A 20059-nucleotide genomic window follows, 5' to 3' on the forward strand; every position below is an offset into this window, starting at 1 on the left:
ACCACTACATGGCAAAAAAGTAATTAACTACGGGAAACACGGTGAGATGGACATTCAATCCTTATTGATCACATGGCACTATCACTACCGCTTCAGGCCAAAACGTGATGGATTATAATTGTAAAGATTATGAAATGTATACCCCCCCCCCCCCCCCACACACACACACACACAAACCCCCACTAAGATTAGAGTGGATTGCTGAATAAACAACTGTTGTTGAAATAGACTCCAACTTGTGTGTTATGATCTGTTCAGCCAATGACGTTTTTCCCAGAGAAATTGCAATTCCTGAAAAAGTAACATCTGATCTGACATATTTCGAGAACTTGAGCTGTCAACAATATCATGTCAGAATTTTGGAAGGGGTCGGCAATAAGGAGAGGAAACCATATAATTATATGAAGATTTTATATAATTCTGTGGGGGAGACAATAAATTATTATAGGCTGCTATAATATCATAATTAAATTAGGGCCGCTGTCTTTCATTGGTCCCAAAACTCGTTCAACGGTCTAGACTTTGCGCTTGCGTACAATCTGGCAGTGGGAAAGCCAGCCAGGGAGAATCGGTGGGAGTTAGCTGTGTAATGGCGGCCTCGGTGTTGGTGTCTGCGGAGAACACCGGACCCACTTTTGCGGTCGGCAATTGCGGGGCGGTAGGGGCCCCCGGTAATGGAGTAGGAGCACCTGGTCCCACATCTTGGAATCGATCACTGGATAGGGCATTAGACGAAGCTTCGGCAACTGGTTGTCTCAACCTCAGCGGCAGGAAATTAAAGGAGTTCCCGAGGAGCGCCACTAACCACGACCTCACAGACACAACTCGGGCCGGTAAGTTTAGGAGGGCCGGGGAAACGATAGATGAAAATAGTCTTGTCAAAGTGGATTAAATCACATTGAACTAACGTTTCATCAACGGCAAAGGACGGTGGCGTTGACAAACTAGCGCGTTTGATTGCTCAATAAATTGTTTATTGGAGTAACGTCAGGACACCCGCCAACAGCCGTGATAACCAGCTAAAGCTAGCTAGCCAGCAGCTAGCGACCAGGCAGTTGCAGTAAACACGGGTGTGTGATACTAGTGTCAGGAATGACATTTTCCAGCCAGCACGCATACAAGAAGTTCGCTAGCTAGGTCAAATTCGTTTGTCATTTTTTTTAATACTTGGAATGTAGCCTACTTCAAATCAATGGAATTTCCACGTGTTCCAACCTAACAGTTATCAATCATAAATGTTCTAACATATTACGTGGCGCGAGACTTTACAGACTCGGACCCAAGGCTCTACCTTTATGGAATGTGTGGAAAAGCTTGGTAAAGCAAGAATAAGCAACACGAACTATGGCGTACTAGACAGCAACGTTCATTTCCTGTTTTAAATCATATTTACTTGTGGGTGAGAAAATGAGAGGGGAACATGGAGCTATTTTTGTTTGTTTTGTTGTTGGTTTTTCATTGGCTGTGCTAGTGCATCGTCTCGCTGTTTGGATGGAGGACAGTTAGTGCACTGATTGGGACACACACACGCCACACAAACGTACGTTCACAATGACTTTCTGAGTGTATCTATTACAAGTCTATATTGATGGTCTGGATGGAAATTACCTAAATGACTATCTCTGCTTATAGGGATGTGCCACTTTGAAAAAGAGAACCTGTTTATAATTGATTACTCCAGACAGTTTCTAACCATGTATTTTGCTTCTACAGAGACTGTCATAAGTAAAAATGTTTGGTCAGTATGGCCATAGGCCCTATTTAAATAAGCTGTGATTTCACCAACAACATGTAAAAATGGGGACAATGCATTATAACAAGCTAATGGTACAATATTTCTATGACATCTGCTGCTTACGGAATTACATTGATTCCTTAAGAGCAGCATTACTTTTTCTAAACATTATTTAAAAATATACATAATTAGTTTACAAAACCTCCTGTCAACAAAAACAGAATATACAGTAATAACTAGAAAAGGAAATTTCAGTAGAAACTTTGTGCTTGCTTAGCTAGCTAAAAGTATTAATTATTGGTAGTGGAGGAAGTTTAGTGACATACTTCTATCGTTGAGTATTGTCAAGTGAGATAAATAAGCTTTTGGTAACCATTGGCATTTTCACTACAAATTGAAAAGTTAGGTTGACACAGTTGGTGTGCATATAACATTAGTGTCTATATTCAGGTTTTTAAATAGATTGATCATTTAGCAAAAGACTTGATGAAGCTAGGTGAAGAGTAGCATTCAAAGCACACACAGCCACCAAATTGAATAATAATAATTTACCAGTTTTTGTAATTAACACATGTTGTAACAAATGCAATTAAAGTGATTTGGAATATGACACCATTAAATCACTGTAGTCATCTTAGATTAGGGATAAGTATCAGGGAAAACACACAGGAGGTACAGAGCCAGAGAGGTAGCAGAGGAACAGCAGTCTGAGGCTGATTCTTGATGAGGGACAGGGGTGAGCAACTTGGTTTTGTATACAGTAAGGCTGGGATGGGTTATAATTCAGGTTATTAGTAATTCTATAGCAGGGATGTAAAACCACCTTCCAGGAGGACCACCTTATCATTGTGTTTTGAGTGTATACCAGCCAACTTCATGTCAATCAAACTGTCCTTTGTTCAGTTCCAGCATTCATTTTAAGGCGCCAGAACTGACCATTTAGGCATTTAAAAATCTTCCTGGGGGGACATGTCCCCGGACCCCCCAAGCAACCATGAATCCTCCACCATGCCCTGCTCCCCACCTAAGCTCTTTTTTGAGCCAGGAAAAACCCTGTACGACTTATGTTAACATTATGAAGTTGGTTTGGTGTTCCTAGCTTCAACAGTGTAAGTGTAAGAGCAGTGGGGTTCTAAGAATTGCAAAGAGCCTGGGGGTGGTTCAGTGGAGTGAGAGAGTAGACTCTTTAATCTACTAAAACCTTAAGTTATACCTAATTTACCCCAATAGTAAATGTCATTTCTATACGTAAGTTGTTGAAGAAAGAGAAAGTGAGAGATGGGGAAAGAAACAGTAAAAAGGTATGATACGTTTTGCCACAGGTGTGCCTCCGGGGGATAGGTGGTACGGAGAGTGATATTATAGTGGACACTGATTGTAGTGGCCACTTCTGTTCACTGTGGGCGCTGTTTCTCATTTTGCAGATAATGCACATTACCTTAGTGAGAAACCTTTTTATCTTCGATTAAGAACAGTGTTTCCGCAATGCATTCAGCAGTGGCCCGCCACTACAAGATATTTACCTCCTCTCCTGTGGGATTTTAGAATTGTATGAGGTATGCAGTAACACATACAGGCTCTCCACGCTCTCTCCACTTTGAGCAACTAGGGCAAGCGACAGGGCGTCAACCACTCGCACAGCTAGTAGTCTATAGGCAAGATCGCAGATGCAGCATCTTCTCCAGTCACCTCGGAGCAGAGTTGCGAGAGAGAGACAGACAGTTGAGTGACGGTGGGTCAAGAACAGGGTTGAGCAGCTACAATAAGGTAGAGAGAGAGAGCTAGCTAGCGGTAAGTTACAAACTTGTTGCACAAAAATTCCCTTCAACATGTGTTGTTGACTACGTTGTCGACTATCCTAGCTAGATGATGGTTATTTTTTATATGACTTTGCTAGCTAACACAGTTCCTCAAGGTGATATTTAGCGAGCATATCAGTTTAAATTATGATGATACAAGCTGGGGCTAGCTAAAGTTAGTCAAACAAATTCTTCTTGATATATTTTTCAAAGAGGAGAAAGCTTGCCCCTGATGATGAAGAAATAGTAGGTAGGGAGAAGGGGGGGCTCTGGGCTCTTGAAAATGACCCTACATTTTGAAGGGGTACAAAGGAATTATGCCCTCTGAAATGTCTAATGGTAAGTTAGCTAGTTGCTACAGGATTGTAATGTTCTTACATGTTGCCTAATAAAATACTAATGAGAGAATTATCCTCCTGAGTTCTTTATGTTTAAGTGTATTTACGTCATCAGAGAGGTAGAAGGGTAGGGTAGTGTCGAATGCAGCAAGGGAGAGATGAAGAGGAGGAGAGGAAAGAGGAGAAGGAAGAGATGAGAGGATAGAGGAGAAGGAAGAGATGAGAGGATAGAGGAGAACAAGAGAGCCATTGTCTGGGAAGTACAGACTGAAGATCTATCCATTTGGGATGGGACCCCAAATGGGTAGATCTTCCAAAGCTAAAGCCATGGCTCTACCACATTGATCATGGTGAGTTTATTCAGCATTACAACATGTCTTCAGTGACAATAAACATATGTTCTAAAATTAGACATTTTTATCTCCTAAATTGACATTCACCCCAACCCAGTTGGTGGGCTATGTCAGCATGGGGTGCTACACTGGCATCGTGCGCACAATTCATAACCTTGACCCCCACTGTGGAAAAGAAACCAAGGGGAAACATTGAAGAACAATGAAAAGTAAACTTACAGTGACAATTTAAACCCAGTCTAATACCCAGTGTTAATAGCATGTAGTATCAAAAAGCTTCATTCAAGTTTTATAAAGTTTGAGCCAGACTACACACTGCATTGTTGAGTTGGTGCGTCCCAGAGTGTTGTGGTGCGTCCCAGAGTGTTGTGGTGCGTCCCAGAGTGTTCTGGGTGTTCCCATCTTAAAGTATGATAGAGGAGTAGTGTGTTCAATCTACTATAAGTACATTTAAGCTTACTTACCCACCAGTAAAGATAATTGACATACTTAAGTTGTTGGAGAGAGAGAGTGATGGATAACATGGAAAAACACTAAAATGGTATGATAAATTATTTGCCACAGGTGAGACTTGAACTCTGGTCTATAGGCCTGGAATGTATTGTCATAACCATTAAGCCACAATAGTTGTTTTTATGTAGATTGACGAAAATGGCGGATTTAGACAGCATTGACCGAAATGGTGTGTTTTTAATGTTCAACAGCAAAAAAAATTAGCTGGTATTCCTGTCTTGCTAGTTACACTAGCTATATTTCTAGATTAGATTGAATGCTGGCATCATATTTGGTTAGTATATTTGTAAAATACAGAGCTAGCTAGCTAGGGACATAAGACACATGCTAGCCAGCAAGGTGGCTAGCTAGCTAGCTAATATTTCACTCGCAATAGTGATATTAGCTATCTTCCATATCGCTGTTTTAATCAGTGAAAATGCTTTTGTAGGACTATAGGCAACATGGGGTATTGAATTTACAAGTGTTATTTTGACAACATTTGCTCAATTCGGCTTATAAACATGTCTTATTCATCTGCAACTGGTTGCTAAGCGATTTAATGGCCACCATGAACAAAGTTCAAAGTAAGTTGCTCAAATTCAGTCTCAGTTAAGTTAAATTTTTAACTCCATGTAAACCCAATGGGACTTTTTGCAGTGAAAAAAAGTTGAATAGTTTAAAAAGTATAATAGGTGTCAGACATTTTACAGGGTTTATAGTTTTTTTAGTTTTCTGCAACAATTTTAAAGATTGTTTGGAGTGTGTCGCTTAAAAGGTGTACCAACCGCAGTGTTCCAAAAATTGCATCCTTTGGTCATCATCGATGAAAACATTTGCACTTTTAAGTATGTATAATGAGTATCAACAAGTTGAATACAAGAAACTCAACTTAGACCTATGCATGTTATAAAGTTGAAATGGTATGTTTTGCATAAAAGCTGTAGGAGGAGTAGCAGTGAGAAGAAGATATAATAATGGTAATAATAAAATTAATTATGATGAGTAACAGTAGTGTGTTGCTCCGCAATCACACTAATAAGTCTGTATTGCTTTGGTATGATGAGGTACACTTGTCCTACTCTCAAAGGTATTTAGGAGTAAATTTAATCATAATCAATACATTTATTCTTTTTTTATTACTCAAAAAATCACTGATATCTGCTTTAATTCTAAATATATTCTGAACCCAGATCTTGTTACAGACACTCCAATCCTACTCTGATTACAGTGAAGACACTGTCTGCATTCCATTTTTGAAAAGTCACTTTAATACACTAAAATTGAAGTTAGCATTTTGTCGTTGTGGTGCATCAAAACATTGAAATCAAAAGTCCTCCATAATTATATGACTTTTCAAAAATAGAATGCAGACAATGTACAAGGTAGTAGGTAAATGGATTTGCCATATCCACTCTGGGATGACGAGAGATTAAGTGAGGGAGGATGGGATGGAGGGAGTTCAGTCAAGATGTTTCTGCTGCTGGACAGGGACGCCCTTGTTGTGATGCCTCTTGCATGTCACATGAAGGGACTGAATTATACCATCAATGCTGTGCCAAACAACAGAGTTTAAAATAGCTGGAACCACGGCTGAAAGTACTGTAGACTGGATGTTCGTTTATCTTGGAAAATTTAATACGCAACACTTTATAAACATCTTTATTAATGGAAACAGCACCGTTTCAAGCAACAGAGATTTACAAAAAAAAAACTATCATAAATCTAACATTGTATATCTGATGAATGATGTCATAGTTAAGCTATCCATTTCTGTGTAAAGGCCTGGAATGGTTGAGTGTGTAGCCTGTCTGTGATTAGCTACGATAAAGATAAGTCTTTGTCTGAATAACAGAAGTCTCAGGTTTGTGTCTGTGTTAGTGAGAGATTGTATGTTGGAGAGAGAGACTATGAAATGATGAGACTATGATGAGACATGTGCAGCATTGCACTGATTGTTGTCTAAGCTAAGGAATTGGAGCATAGTCATTACTGTGTGAGAGAGAGAGAGAGAGAGAGAGACAATAAGGGCGCTTGCAAATTTGGTGTTGCTTGGGGCGAACATACAGGTCACACAGACAAGCCGGAGGAGGAGAGGAGGAGAGGAGGCTAAGGCCTGACTGTTGGAAACATTTGTCCTGTTGTCCTCTCTTGCTTTTCAGCCAGACTTGCTTCTCTCCACATTGTTTCTCAGGGAGGAGCTCGCTGGAAGATATTAAAGAATTAGGAGAGTAGAGAGAAGGAGAGGGTGAAAGTATTATATAACTTCTGTTCAGCTATCTGTCTGGCTCTCTGTCATCCAGGCTGAGTATGTTGGTGTGTTTGTATATGATGAGCATACTCATTTCACACTGTATTTCTGTGTGCTGGTCGGAAGGAGAGTATGGCGAGGGAAGTGGACGTTGTGGAGAGTAGGGTTGAAAATTCCCATGTGACTTACAGGAATGTATGGGTAAAAACGTTTTTGCACACTGATTGTATTTATCAATGACCCTTTTATTATACTCTTCTATTACAAATGAAAAAACAGCCTCTTTAAACATAATCTTGGTGAACATTTTAAGCTGTAATTGAGTAAGATTGTAACATGAAGTATGAAGTAACATTGATCTTGCTCCAGATTACACCTGTGATACACGATATATCTTGATATTTTGTATTTGTTTTCCTTATAGCCTGTATAAGGCTTAGCGTAAAGTTCAAATACAGTTCTTATTCAAAGAAACAGTCTGCATTTACAATGTACAAGTCATTTCTATTGTGAAGTTTTTAGAAACTAATTTTCTATTAAAGTAAATAAAGTTATGCATCAGTTATGCCTAGGTCTTTAACAGTGACAAAATCCTGACAGTGGACTATTTGCAAAGTCTGCGTCAAGACAACGATCTGCAAGATTTCTCTGTGCACAGATCCGCTATTCCTCTCTGTTCTCTGGTTTTCTCCTGCAAACCGTCCGTTGCGCTCCTCTGAAACATGAATTGTCAGGTGGCGTGTGGCCACAGCTCCAGTCGCCTACGAGAATGCAAACAGAAGAGGGTGAGAGAGATGGCAGTGTTTCCACAAAAACTTGATGCAAGGATTTGTAATTCTCCAAACAGCCTATTTCATGCAATTTAAACCAATTGTAAACACATTATGTGCCCCCCATGTGCTTTTGTAATAGGGAAAAATTCCCCAGATTTCTCAACCCATGTTTCGGAAATTCACTCAACCTTCCGCCCCTTTGCAACCCCAATGTAGAGCAGTACTTCCTGTATCTCATATCCCGGATCTGCACACAGCTGCAGAGATAAATATAGATTTAAGCTGGGAACCCCATCAGTGGGTACAGCAACATCTCAACACTGTACGGTGATACTGAACAATACAACACACTCACACACAAACAAACATGTGTAACATCAAGTTGTAAAACTAAACTTATATTTGGTCAGAGGCCTTCACTTTGGAAATGTTGTCCAGTGAGTGTCCTCGTGCACTCTCTACTTAACACTGTGCCTCCGTCTGTGCATGCCTCCTCCTCCCTTCCCCGTCTGTGCATGCCTCCTCCTCCCTTCCCAGTCCTGCTCTTCAATGTTTTGGGTTTATTGTCCTCCTTTCCTATCGTATGTTGAGTTTCATTTTTTATTTTTGTCAAATTGTATTATTTGTATTTATTCATCCATTGACATGCCGTGTTTGATTATTAGACTGCTCTTACATACACACTCGCATGATGACAACAACAACACGTTTGTTGCAGGTCAGGTACACCATAAAGTACAAAAAATACATATTCAACAATTTTTTGATACAGACTCTGGAGTGTTGTAATAAAAACAAATTACAGTTATTACACAGTTATGCACTAAGCGAAGTCAGGTCTCATATCCAAACTAAATTACATGCATGTGATACATTTAGGCATTAAGTTTGCAGTGGCAGCTTAATCTTTGAGTCTCCATTACTAAATTCAAGTTTTAAATCTTCAGAGGCTATAAGATTTGTTGTTTTATAATTATTGGTATGTAGTCTTATTTAATTATGTTATTAGGCAGACATTTCTTTGTCACTGTCTGACACACTACTGTAGTGTGACACTTGTGACTACTGCAACGCACTCTTGGCCGGGCTCCCTGCCTCCGTCATCAGACCTCTGCAGCTCATTCAGCATGCTGCCGTCCATCTGGTGTTCAATCTCCCCAAATTCTCCCATGTCACCCCCTTCCTTCGCACCCTTCACTGGCTCCCGGTAGCAGCTCGCATCAGATTCAAGACCCTGGTGCTCGCCTACCGGGCGGCAAGGGAACAGCCCCTCCCTACTTGCAAGCAATGGTCGGCCCCCAAACCCCTGCACGATCACTCCGCTCTTCCACCTCGGCTGGCCGCCTGGCTCCGCCGCCTCTACGTGGATGCAGCGGTCGTGCTTCTCGGTCATGGCTTTTCACTGTCCTGGCGCCCCGCTGGTGGAACGAGCTTCTCACTGCTGTCAGGACTGCAGAGTCACTACCAATCTTCCGACATAGATTGAAGACCCATCACTTCAGGCTACATCTTAACTCCCTCCTAAAGACCTCTTCATCCCCACTACCCCCAGTACAGTTTCTCTACTGTAAATAAATTAATAAAAAAAGAAAAAAAAAAAGAAAAAGGTAATTCTCCCTTCTTCTAGCATTGTGACTGCCAACGGCCCCTGGTCCTAGCATAGATTACTTTTTCTTATGATGACTGATGGATAGATGATTCACTTACTTAGACAAATGTATTTGTTGTAAGTCGCTTTGGATAGAGACGTCTGCTAAATGCCAAAAATGTAAATGTAAAAAACACACACACACACACACACACAAACAAACTCAAACACACAGCCCTGCTGAGGGGGCTTGATTATTTAGCTATGCAGCATAATTCTATTATTAGGCATGGTCGGCCTCTCTTATTTAGACAAGCATACAAAGAGCTACTCAAGATACTGAGCTCTTTGATAAGCCTGGGGGAGAAAAGTGTCCTTTTATCTCGGTCAGCTTGGCATCTATTTTCAGCTGTCACGGGTGTTTCACTTTGTATGTGTGTGTCTTGGGTTGGAGATGGTAATGGCCCACTGTGCTTCTGCAAGTAGTTCATGCAGGATCAGTAACTTATTAAATGTATTGAAGTTTGAAAGTGGTCAATTGCCAAGTAGATGCTCCATTTCTACACATGTCTTGTCAGCTATTGAAATGTCTGTCTGTCTCTCTCTCTCTCTCTGGAAAGACCTGTCCCGTAATCGGCTGTCAGAGCTGCCTCTGGAGGTATGCATGTTTGTATCGCTGGAGAACCTTAACCTGTACCAGAACTGCCTGCGCTCACTGCCTGAGAGTCTGCTCAACCTTCAGGCCCTCACCTATCTGAACATAAGGTAATACACAAACACACACAATTTAGTCGACAAACATGACAAATTGACATGTTTATACATTTGTAATGACATTACCAAGTAGTGACAGATTCGTATGAACCAACATTCTCCACAATGGAATAACAGCCTGTTAAAACACTAAGACTGAACCAAAACATGGGGAAAGATATCAGATAAAACAGGATTGTGAGGAGTGTGATCAAAGTAATCACAAACTAGTTTTGAATTATTATTATTATTATTTTTTGTATTATTTTCTTATAACAGCTGTGGAATGTTGAGAGTAGATTTGTACTTGAGACATGACTGTTCCCTTTTTCTTTTTCTTTAATTCATCTCTACCTAGCCGGAACCAGCTGTCGAATCTTCCCGGACCGGTGTGCAGTCTGCCGTTAAAGGTTCTAATCGCGTGCAACAACAAGCTTGTATCCCTGCCTGAGGAGCTGGGACAACTACGGCAGCTCACAGAATTGGTCAGTTCAGCACCTCCAGGGCCCTACTCTAAGTAGAAGACCAGTGCTAATTACTTAAGTTTCAGGGGGAAAATGCTGAATAAATGTGAATTTAGGGGTGGTTTGTGAGAATTGTGTAGATATTCTTTAACACCAGAGGAGGAAGTATTTGATTAGGCAACCTATAAGAACTAGGGATGGGCATTCGACTAAATTGTCTTAGTCGATCGTCGGGAGAATTAACGATCGATTTTTGATTAATCATTAATATTTTTATATTAAAATTCACTATTTATAGGCTATATTCAAAATGCAATGAAAATACAAAAACACAGCGTGTTTTCCTCATTGAGATCTTTATTACAAGATGAACAACTCTTGTGGCAGTTAAACAAACAAGATGAACAACTCTTGTGGCAGTTAAACAAACAAGATGAACAACTCTTGTGGCAGTTAAACAAACAAGATGAACAACTCTTGTGGCAGTTAAACTGGATCCGTTCAATTGAAGATACGCGCTGCTGTGCTCTAGCAGCGGAGCCTGCAGCTAAGCCGGTGCTTATAAACACAACTGACCCTCGTTTTTTTTCCAAAATAATAATAATATTAAAAAAAAACAATCATGTTAAACAATAACTTAACCACAAATATATAATACTTAGGTCGGACAGGTTTTGCCAAATGTAACCAAAATGGTCCCACACCACACTTCGCCGTGACCTCTTCATGATTACTTTTGAAATACACGGAAACTCGCAGGTAACTGAGTAGGCCTGTGGCGTTTTTTTCAAATATTGCCCCCGTGTGGTAAAATTAAGCAATAAGCCCCAAAAGGCCGCGGGTTTCGCTGATTTTACAACAGGTAAGGGGAGTTGTTTGGCATGACGCGAAGCCTAGTTTCATCGACTAAAAAAATTATGTAATCGGCGAAATTCTAATGATCAATTAATCGATCGTCGATTAATCATGCCCATCCCTAGTAAGAACATTACAATACTGTAGCATCTAGCTAACTAACCACTAGATATTTTAGAGGGCATCATTTGGTGGAATTGCTTCAGCAAGTCCAACTATTTTTCTTCGACATACTTATTATTATTCCAATTCTTCCACCTACTACTCCTCCTACAACTTGTACACTATTCCCACCAATTCAACTTTAAATTAACAGATAGGTCAAACTTGCATTGCTATTTGTTGTGGTTATGATACCTGTTCAACTTTTTAAACTATACAATCTTGAAAGTGCACTTTTTAACATGAAGGTAACTTTTGCGTTATTCCGTACGGCGTACTCATATTTCACAAAAATCCTGCAGGAGCGGTGGTACAGATCCTGCAGTGGCCGGCTGTGCGGCTGAATGCATATAATAGAAGCACTGGTGATTCACCCCATGTTATTTATGAACGTAGGGTAATGCAACAGTGAAGCTTTTGTTATTATTTTATTATTATTATTTTGGTTCTATACTTATAAGTCTGGATTTGAAATCAAACAATTACTATGAGGTTAAAGTAGAGGTCATCAATTTGTATTTGAGAGTATGTGTGTACATATTGGTTTCACAATTTAGAAATAACTTTTTATACATAGTCCCCCTATTTCAGGGCACCAAAAGTAATGGGACAATTGGCTTGACAAGTGTTTCTGTTAAGTCAGGCGTGTTCCGTCACATAATTTGTGCAGGCAGCTATTGGTGTCTGTCAACATGAGGACCAAAGCATTGGTGAGCTGAGAAGGAAGACTTCTACGCTGGATGACTGAAGAATTCTCACCATAATTAAGAAAAAAAATAAAAACTGTCCCACAGATCAGCAACACTCTTGAGGAGGTAGGCGTGAATGTGTCAAAGACTACTATCCGCAATATACGTCACCAGCCGAACTATAGAGGCTTCTCACTGCAAGGTGCAAACCACTAGTTATCTTCAAAAAGGATGGTCAGGTTACAGTTTGCAAAAAAGTACCTAAAAAGCCTGCAGATGTCTGGAAAATGTCTTGTGCATAGATGAGATGAATATTAACATGTACCAGAGGTATTTCAAGTGGAAAGTTTTGAAGAAAAGAGGATCTGCCCAAGATTTACAGCATACCACAGCATCTGAAATATGGTAGAGGGTTTGGGCATGTATAGTTACTAGAACTGGCTAACTTGTCTTTTTGATGATGTAACCACTGACGGCAGCAGCAGAATGTATTCTGAAGTGTACAGAAACATCTTGTCTGCCAGCAAATGTCTCCAAATTCATTGGAGTTTTTTTCAGGGTCAAAAAGTAGAACGTTATTGACTGGCCAAGTCAATCTTCAGATTTAAATCCAACTGAACATGCATTTCATTTCCTGATAAGATTTTAGGCAACAAGACCTCAAAACAAACAACAACTGAAGATTGCTGCAGTACAGGCCTGACAGAGCATTACCATAGAAATACCCAGCATCTGGAGGGGTCAATGGATTGTAAACTTCAGGCATTTATTGCATGCAAAGGATAGTTGACCAAATATTAAACATGAGTGCTTAATTTGGACATTATATTAATCTTTCCCAATACTTATGGAGCTCTGAAATGGGGGTTCTTTGTAAAAAAAAGTGTTGTCATTTCTAAATGGTGAAATCAATATGTACACAAATGCCATCAAATAAAAGCTGAGAATCTATACTTAAACCTCATAATAGTTGTTTGATTTCCAAACCAAACTTTTGGAGTATAACATCCCTAACTCCTGTCCTTGTTTCTTCCCAACTTCTCCCCTTAATGTGTGATGTATTCAGAGGTGAAACATTCACAATGTTGCAGATAGAAATTTGATATATTAATTACATGACCCCATATTCTACATATATCTACAACACATATCTACAACATATTTCTATCTGAACATTCTACCCTCCCAAACAGGCACCTGTATCAAATCTTCTCTTACCCTCATGTCTCCTATTGTCTCCCCCTCTCCTCTCCCCATAGGACGTGAGCTGTAATGAGATCCAGACACTCCCTCCCCAGGTCGGCCAGTTGGAGGCACTGCGCGACCTCAACATCCGCCGGAACAACCTGGCCCGCCTCCCCCCGGGTTAGAACCTTGTTCACACACCTTAGAAACATATACATATACATATTTTCTGCTGCTGTTTACACCGTCTGTGGCCTGCTCACACAGAGTTGGCGGAGCTACCCCTGGTGCGTCTGGATTTCTCCTGTAACAAGGTGACGTCCATCCCTGTTTGTTACCGCAACCTGAAGCACCTGCAGAGCGTCGTTTTGGACAACAATCCCCTGCAGAATCCACCTGCACAGGTAACACACCACTCAATTTAGAAATACAGATTGTAGATAATAACTAGTTAAACTATTCATTCATTATTTTGTCTATAACTAATCTCTCTCCTTTTCCCCCCAGATTTGTATAAAGGGGAAGATCCATATATTTAAGTATCTGAACATGGAGGCAAGCAAAACTACTCCTGAGCTTCCAGACTATGACAGGAGACCACTTGCCTACGGCTCCTGGTGAGATGCAGACACACGCACTCCAAACATGCACCATGCATACACTCACCATGAGAAGAGTATACAGACATAGTGTACAAACACTAGCTATTTGTCCTTAAACATCCTCCAACACACACGCACACACACACACACACACACACACACACACACACACACACACACACACACACACACACTTCCACTGCCAATAATAAGAATGAGAGGGCAGCCCAAGAAGCAGCTGTCTGCAGAGGGACAGCTGTAGAGGGGCAAACAAGGGGTAGTTTCCTCTTTATCTCTGTCTTCTAGTCTTTTTCTCTTGGTATATATCCACTGCTATCTCTCCTTTCTATATATCTGCTCAGCTCTACTTTGTTGTTTCTTTCTATTCACTTGTAAATGTTCAAAGGAACATGGCAGGAGACTCTCCAGATGCTGGGAAGAGAGATGAAAATGGAGATAGTGTAATGAGAAAGAGAGAGCGTGAAATACTGGTGGGAAGGTGAGACATACAGCTGGAGGAATTTCTGGATTAAGGGGATGGGACTGACATGAAAAGATCTTTCATAATGAATTTAGATTTAGAATAACATGAGGCCTGTAAACACACACTAGCCATGCACACACACACACACACACTGCTGTGTGCATAGTCTCGAGCCATCCGTCGCACTAATGCGGAACATCTGGAAATAATGGATCCAGCTTTTTAGGAACTTCGAGAAGGGAGAAACATATCTTCCGAGGAGGGTCTTCTACAGACAGACACCTCTACCAACAAATCACAAGTTTGGGTAGGTGGGGCTCAGAATTAAGGTGGAAATTGCCCTCTATAAATCGAAATAAATCTCTATAGCTAGTGCACACAGCTAAAATCGGCAAACCTCTAGAAGTTAGCAACTTATTTTGTGTCCAGGGAAAGATGTTGACGATAAGGCACAACTAGATTCGGAAGACTAATAACGGCAGATACAGTGGGGGAAATAATTATTTGATCCCCTGCTGATTTTGTTAGTTTGCCCGATTACAAAGAAATGAGCGGTCTATAATTTTTATGGTACTTTTATTTTAACAAATAGAGACAGAATATCAACAAAGAAGTCCAGAAAAAACACATTATATAAAGTTATAAATTCATTTGCATTTGATCGAAGGAAATAAGTATTTGATCCCCTACAAACCAGCAAGAATTCTGGCTCATACAGACCGGTTATATGCCCATGAGGCACACAGATTACTCCTGTCACTTTAAGAAAGTACTCCTAATCTCTGCTTGTTATGGGTATAAAAGACACCTGTCAATAGAATCAATCTCTTCCATTCCAACCTCTCCACCACCATGGGCAAGACCAAAGAACATTCAAAGGACATCAGGGTAAGAGTTGTAGACCTGCACAAGGCTGGAATGGGCAACAAGACCATCAGCAAGAAGCTTGGTGAGAAGGAGACAACTGTTGGTGCAATTATTAGAAAATGGAAGAAATACAAAATAACCATCAATCCCCCTCGGCCTGGAGCTCCATGCGAGATCTTGCCTCGTGGGGTAAGGATGATCATGAGAAGGGTGAGGGATCAGCCCAGAACTACACGGGAGGAGCTTGGTAATGATCTCAAGGCAGCTGGGACCACAGTCACCAAGAAAACCATTGGTAACACACTACACCGTAACAGATTGAAATCCTGCAGTGCCCGCAAGGTCCCCCTGCTCAAGAAGGCACATGTACAGGCACATCTGAAGTTTGCCAATGAACACCTAAATGATTCAGAGAAGGCGATGTGGTCAGATGAGACCAAAATTGAACTCTTTGGCATAAATTCGACTCTTCGTGTTTGGAGGGAGAGAAATGCTGAATGCTACAATCCCAAGAACACCATCCCCACCGTCAAACACGGAGGTGGAAACATTATGCTTTGGGGTTGTTTCTCTGCTAAGGGTACAGAACGACTTCACTGCATTGAGGGGCCAATGGACGGGGCCATGTACCATAAGATCTTGGACGAGAACCTCCTTCCCTCAGCCAGAGCACTGAGGATGGGTCGTGGATGGGTCTTCCAGGATGACAATGACCCAAAACATACAGCCAAGGCAACAAAGGAGTGGCTCAAGAAGAAGCACACTAAGGTCATGGAGTGGCCTAGCTAGTCTCCAGACCTTAATCCTATAGAAAATTTGTGGAGGGAGCTGAAGCTTCGAGTTGCCAAGCAAAAGCCTTGAAACCTTCAGGATTTGGAGAGGATCTGTAAAGAGGAGTGGACCAAAATCCCTCCAGAGATGTGTGCAAACCTGGTGACCAACTACAACAAACGTCTGACTTCTGTGCTTGCCAAAAAGGGTTTCTCCACCAAGTACTAAGTCATGTTTTGCTTGGGGATCAAATACTTATTTCCTTCGATCAAATGCAAATGAATTTATAACTTTATATAATGTGTTTTTTCTGGACTTCTTTGTTGATATTCTGTCTCTATTTGTTAAAATAAAAGTACCATAAAAATTATAGACCGCTCATTTCTTTGTAATCGGGCAAACTAACAAAATCAGCAGGGGATCAAATAATTATTTCCCCCACTGTATAGGCAGATTTCCTGCGTGTGCTAGTTTTGTGTTCTGCTAGTGTCCTTGTCACTACTGGTAGCTTGAGGCGGTACCTGCAGCCCACTCAGGTTGCACAGGTAGTCCAGCTCCTCCAGGACGGCACATCCATACGTGCGGTCACAAGAAGGTTTGCTGTGTCTCCCAGCACAGTCTCAAGAGCATGGAGGAGATACCAGGAGACCGGCTGTTACACGAGGAGAGCTGGACAGTGTCGTAGAAGGGCATCAACACAACAACAGGACCAGTATCTGCTCCTTTGTGCGAGAAGGAACAGGAGGAGCACTGCCAGAGCCCTACAAAATGACCTCCAGCAAGCTACTGGTGTGTATGTGTCTGACCAAACTGTCAGAAACAGACTCCATGAGGGTGGCATGAGGGCCCGACGTCCTCTAGTGGGACCTGTGCTCACTGCTCAACACCGTGCAGCTTGATTGGCATTCGCGAGAGAACACCAGAATTGGCAGGTCCGCCATTGGCGTCCTGTCCTCTTCACAGATGAGAGCAGGTTCACATTGAGCACATGTGACAGGTGTGAAAGAGTCTGGAGACACTGTGGTGAACGTAATGCTGCCTGTAACAACATCCAGCATGACCGGTTTGGCGGTGGTCAGTGATGGTCTGGGGAGGCATATCCTTGGAGGGTCGCACAGACCTCCATGTCATAGCCAACGGTACCCTGACTGCTGTTAGGTACCGGGATGATATCCTCAGACCCATTGTCAGACCGTACGCTGGTGCAGTGGGCCCTGGGTTCCTCCTAGTGCAGGAAAATGCCTGATACCCTGATCCAGGTCTGGGAGGAGATCCCCCAGGACACCATCCGCCGACTCATCAGGAGCATGCCCAGACGTTGTCGGGAGTGCGTACAGGCATGCGGGGGCCATACACACTACTGAATCATATGAGTTGCCGTGATAAAATTCACAGAAGTTGGATCAGCCTGTGATTTGAATTTTTTACTTTGATTTTCGGTGTGATTTTGAATCCAGCCCCCAATGGGTTGATGATTTTGGTTTCCACCGTTGTTACGTCATTTTGTTCTCAACAAATTATACAATGTACATCAGTAAAGATTTTCAACTTGAACATTTCGTTCATCAAGATCTGATGTGTCCCTTAAGTGTTCCCTTCATTTTTTTGAGCAGTGTATATATTTATTTTATTTTTCTCCTCAGTGTGAGGATGTACACTGCGCTTCCCTGGAGGAGTGAGGGAGAGAGATCTGTTAATTTTCTATTTGTTCTTTCTTATAAATATTTCGGTATGGATGAAAAAGTTGGTTAAACTTAATTTGTACAATGACTTGTTCTGTAATAGAACTACAGAACCCCTATACACTCAATGGCGACATTTCAGCTAAACCTGTGGCATAATCATTGGCGCTAACATTCAAAATCATAATGAGGGCTCTGACGGCAATGTTTTCTGATTGTTTTCCCTGTCACAAGAACTCCAGGGCCCAGTATTTAAAAAAACATTGAATTTGTATCAGAATGATCTATACTACTGAAAATCTGCCAGCTAGATCTGATCCTGGATAGCAAAAAATGATCTGGATCATTATCATCAAGATTAAAAGTTTTGAAATATTGGGCCCTATGGTGATGACGTCCTTTATCTTAGCTCACTCCTAAATTAATATACCGATAGCAGATATGTATGTATTATATCTCTGGTAGATAGCACACTGGTTAGGTTACTACTAAAGCCCACACTTCCAAGCGGTGTAGCCTAAACATTTTTGAAATGCAAAAATGAACAGAACCATTTTATTATATTCTTGATGGAAAATGGAATTGATTGACAGTTAAATTTTCTTCTATGCAGGAAAGAACAAAATTAATTAAATTAAGAACATTACTGTTCTTGGGGAGGAGTGGACCTGGATTGTATTTAGCATTCTAATTTCTAATCTCTTGCCATATATAGGGGGAGGGGAAATATAGTTTTAAAATGTAGCCCAAACCCAAGAGACTTGTGGACCTATTATGACATTTTATATATATATATATATATATATATATATATATAATGCAGAAATAATGCACATCTTTTTTTTTTTACGTTCTCTCGTCAGTCTTTATTACTGAATTGGTGTTTAAAGGCTGCGAAAAAATATTAGTAAACATTCCCATTTCACTAATGTGCATCTACTCTGTCATGCTCTTTTCACCTGCACCTGACCAAGAGTCGGATCAATTGAAAGCATAACAAACAAAGTCTTATACTATTGGCATCAACGCTTACAAACACACAACAGGCGACAACAGCGAGGTCTGGCTAATTTCTGGAAATATACAGTGCCCTTCATAAGTGATGCATATTTCCTTCTTTTGGCTCTACAAAAGTTTGGACTTGAAATCAACCAATTAGTATGAGGTTAAAGTATAGATTCTTAGCTTTTTTTAATGGTATTTGTGTACATATGGGTTTCAACACTTTTTATACATAGTCCCACTATTTCAGGGCACCAAAAGATATGGGATGAATTCATATAAAGTCCAAATTAAGCACTTGTTTCTGGTATTTGGTACTTGTATTTGGTCGACATTCCTTTGCAGGCAATAACTGCCTGAAGTCTGTAACCTGTAGGAATTTCACCCTTGTGAAATAAAATGTCTTGCAGTTCCAAAAAGTGTTTAGTCAAGTAACAAGTTTATTGTCCAAGCAAAATAGTATTGTACAATACACCGAGTACACTGGGTAAATGAAAGGCAGTGCAAATATAACTACATGTTTGAGAGACACACATTTTATACAAGAGACCCCAAAGGTGTGGTGACCTGGAATTGGGGGTGGTTAACAATAGCCTTCCTGTCCACCATTCAAGTGGCAGATTTTCAGAGGTGTCGCTGAGGCCCCTTATTCATTGTTCCCATATGGTGACTAGACAGACCTGTTAGCATTATCATTGATCAAATTTCCTTACAATGCTGCTTCTGGCATTGGTCAGTCTTACTCTTTGATCAGAGATCTCCAGGACATTTTCCACAGGGCATATGGTGACTAGATAGACCTGTTTGATAGCATTATCATTAATGACATTTGCTTACATAATCCCCCCTTGAACCTTAATCAAAGTAAAAGGAAATGAGAAAGGTTTAAAGATGACATTTAATCTTCAGAGACAATCCTGCACATTGGGCACCTCAATTGGTTAATGCATGTAATCACAATTGTTGAGTATCTCTATGATGCTTCCCAAAATCTATATTCTGCAGGCTAACATGAGTTGAATTCAGTTTGAATGGTGATTTTACACCTTTTGTCCTTGTCCTAGTCTGAAGCAGTATTCTATGTGTTAACATGTCCTTAAAAGTCAAATTAAAACTTTGTCTTCATTATTTTGATGGCTCATCACATTCAACAAATGTGCATAGATCAATTGACAAAAGAAAAATTGAAAAGTAAAAAATAGCATAAAGAGCAG

The 20059-nt window shown here is 40.8% G+C and overlaps 1 protein-coding gene across 3 annotated transcripts in view; it reads left to right on the forward strand.

The window, feature by feature from the left end:
• The first annotated feature begins 574 nt into the window (after positions 1–574).
• lrch3 (leucine-rich repeats and calponin homology (CH) domain containing 3) overlaps positions 575–20059 on the forward strand; it is a 46642-nt gene continuing 27157 nt past the window's right edge. For 2 of the 3 annotated variants that reach the window (XM_083695252.1, XM_083695253.1), the window contains exons 1-6: positions 575–833; positions 9950–10094; positions 10441–10567; positions 13512–13617; positions 13705–13841; positions 13945–14054. In XM_083695252.1, coding sequence (XP_083551378.1) covers positions 590–833; positions 9950–10094; positions 10441–10567; positions 13512–13617; positions 13705–13841; positions 13945–14054 — 869 coding nt within the window. In that variant the 5' untranslated portion in view covers positions 575–589. Of the gene's footprint in view, positions 834–8659; positions 9349–9949; positions 10095–10440; positions 10568–13511; positions 13618–13704; positions 13842–13944; positions 14055–20059 lie in introns of those variants that run through there. The other variant, XM_083695254.1, reaches the window with a different exon arrangement.

The sequence above is a fragment of the Argentina silus genome (genome assembly GCF_951799395.1).
Source record: "Argentina silus genome assembly, chromosome: X".
Lineage (NCBI taxonomy): Eukaryota > Metazoa > Chordata > Actinopteri > Argentiniformes > Argentinidae > Argentina > Argentina silus.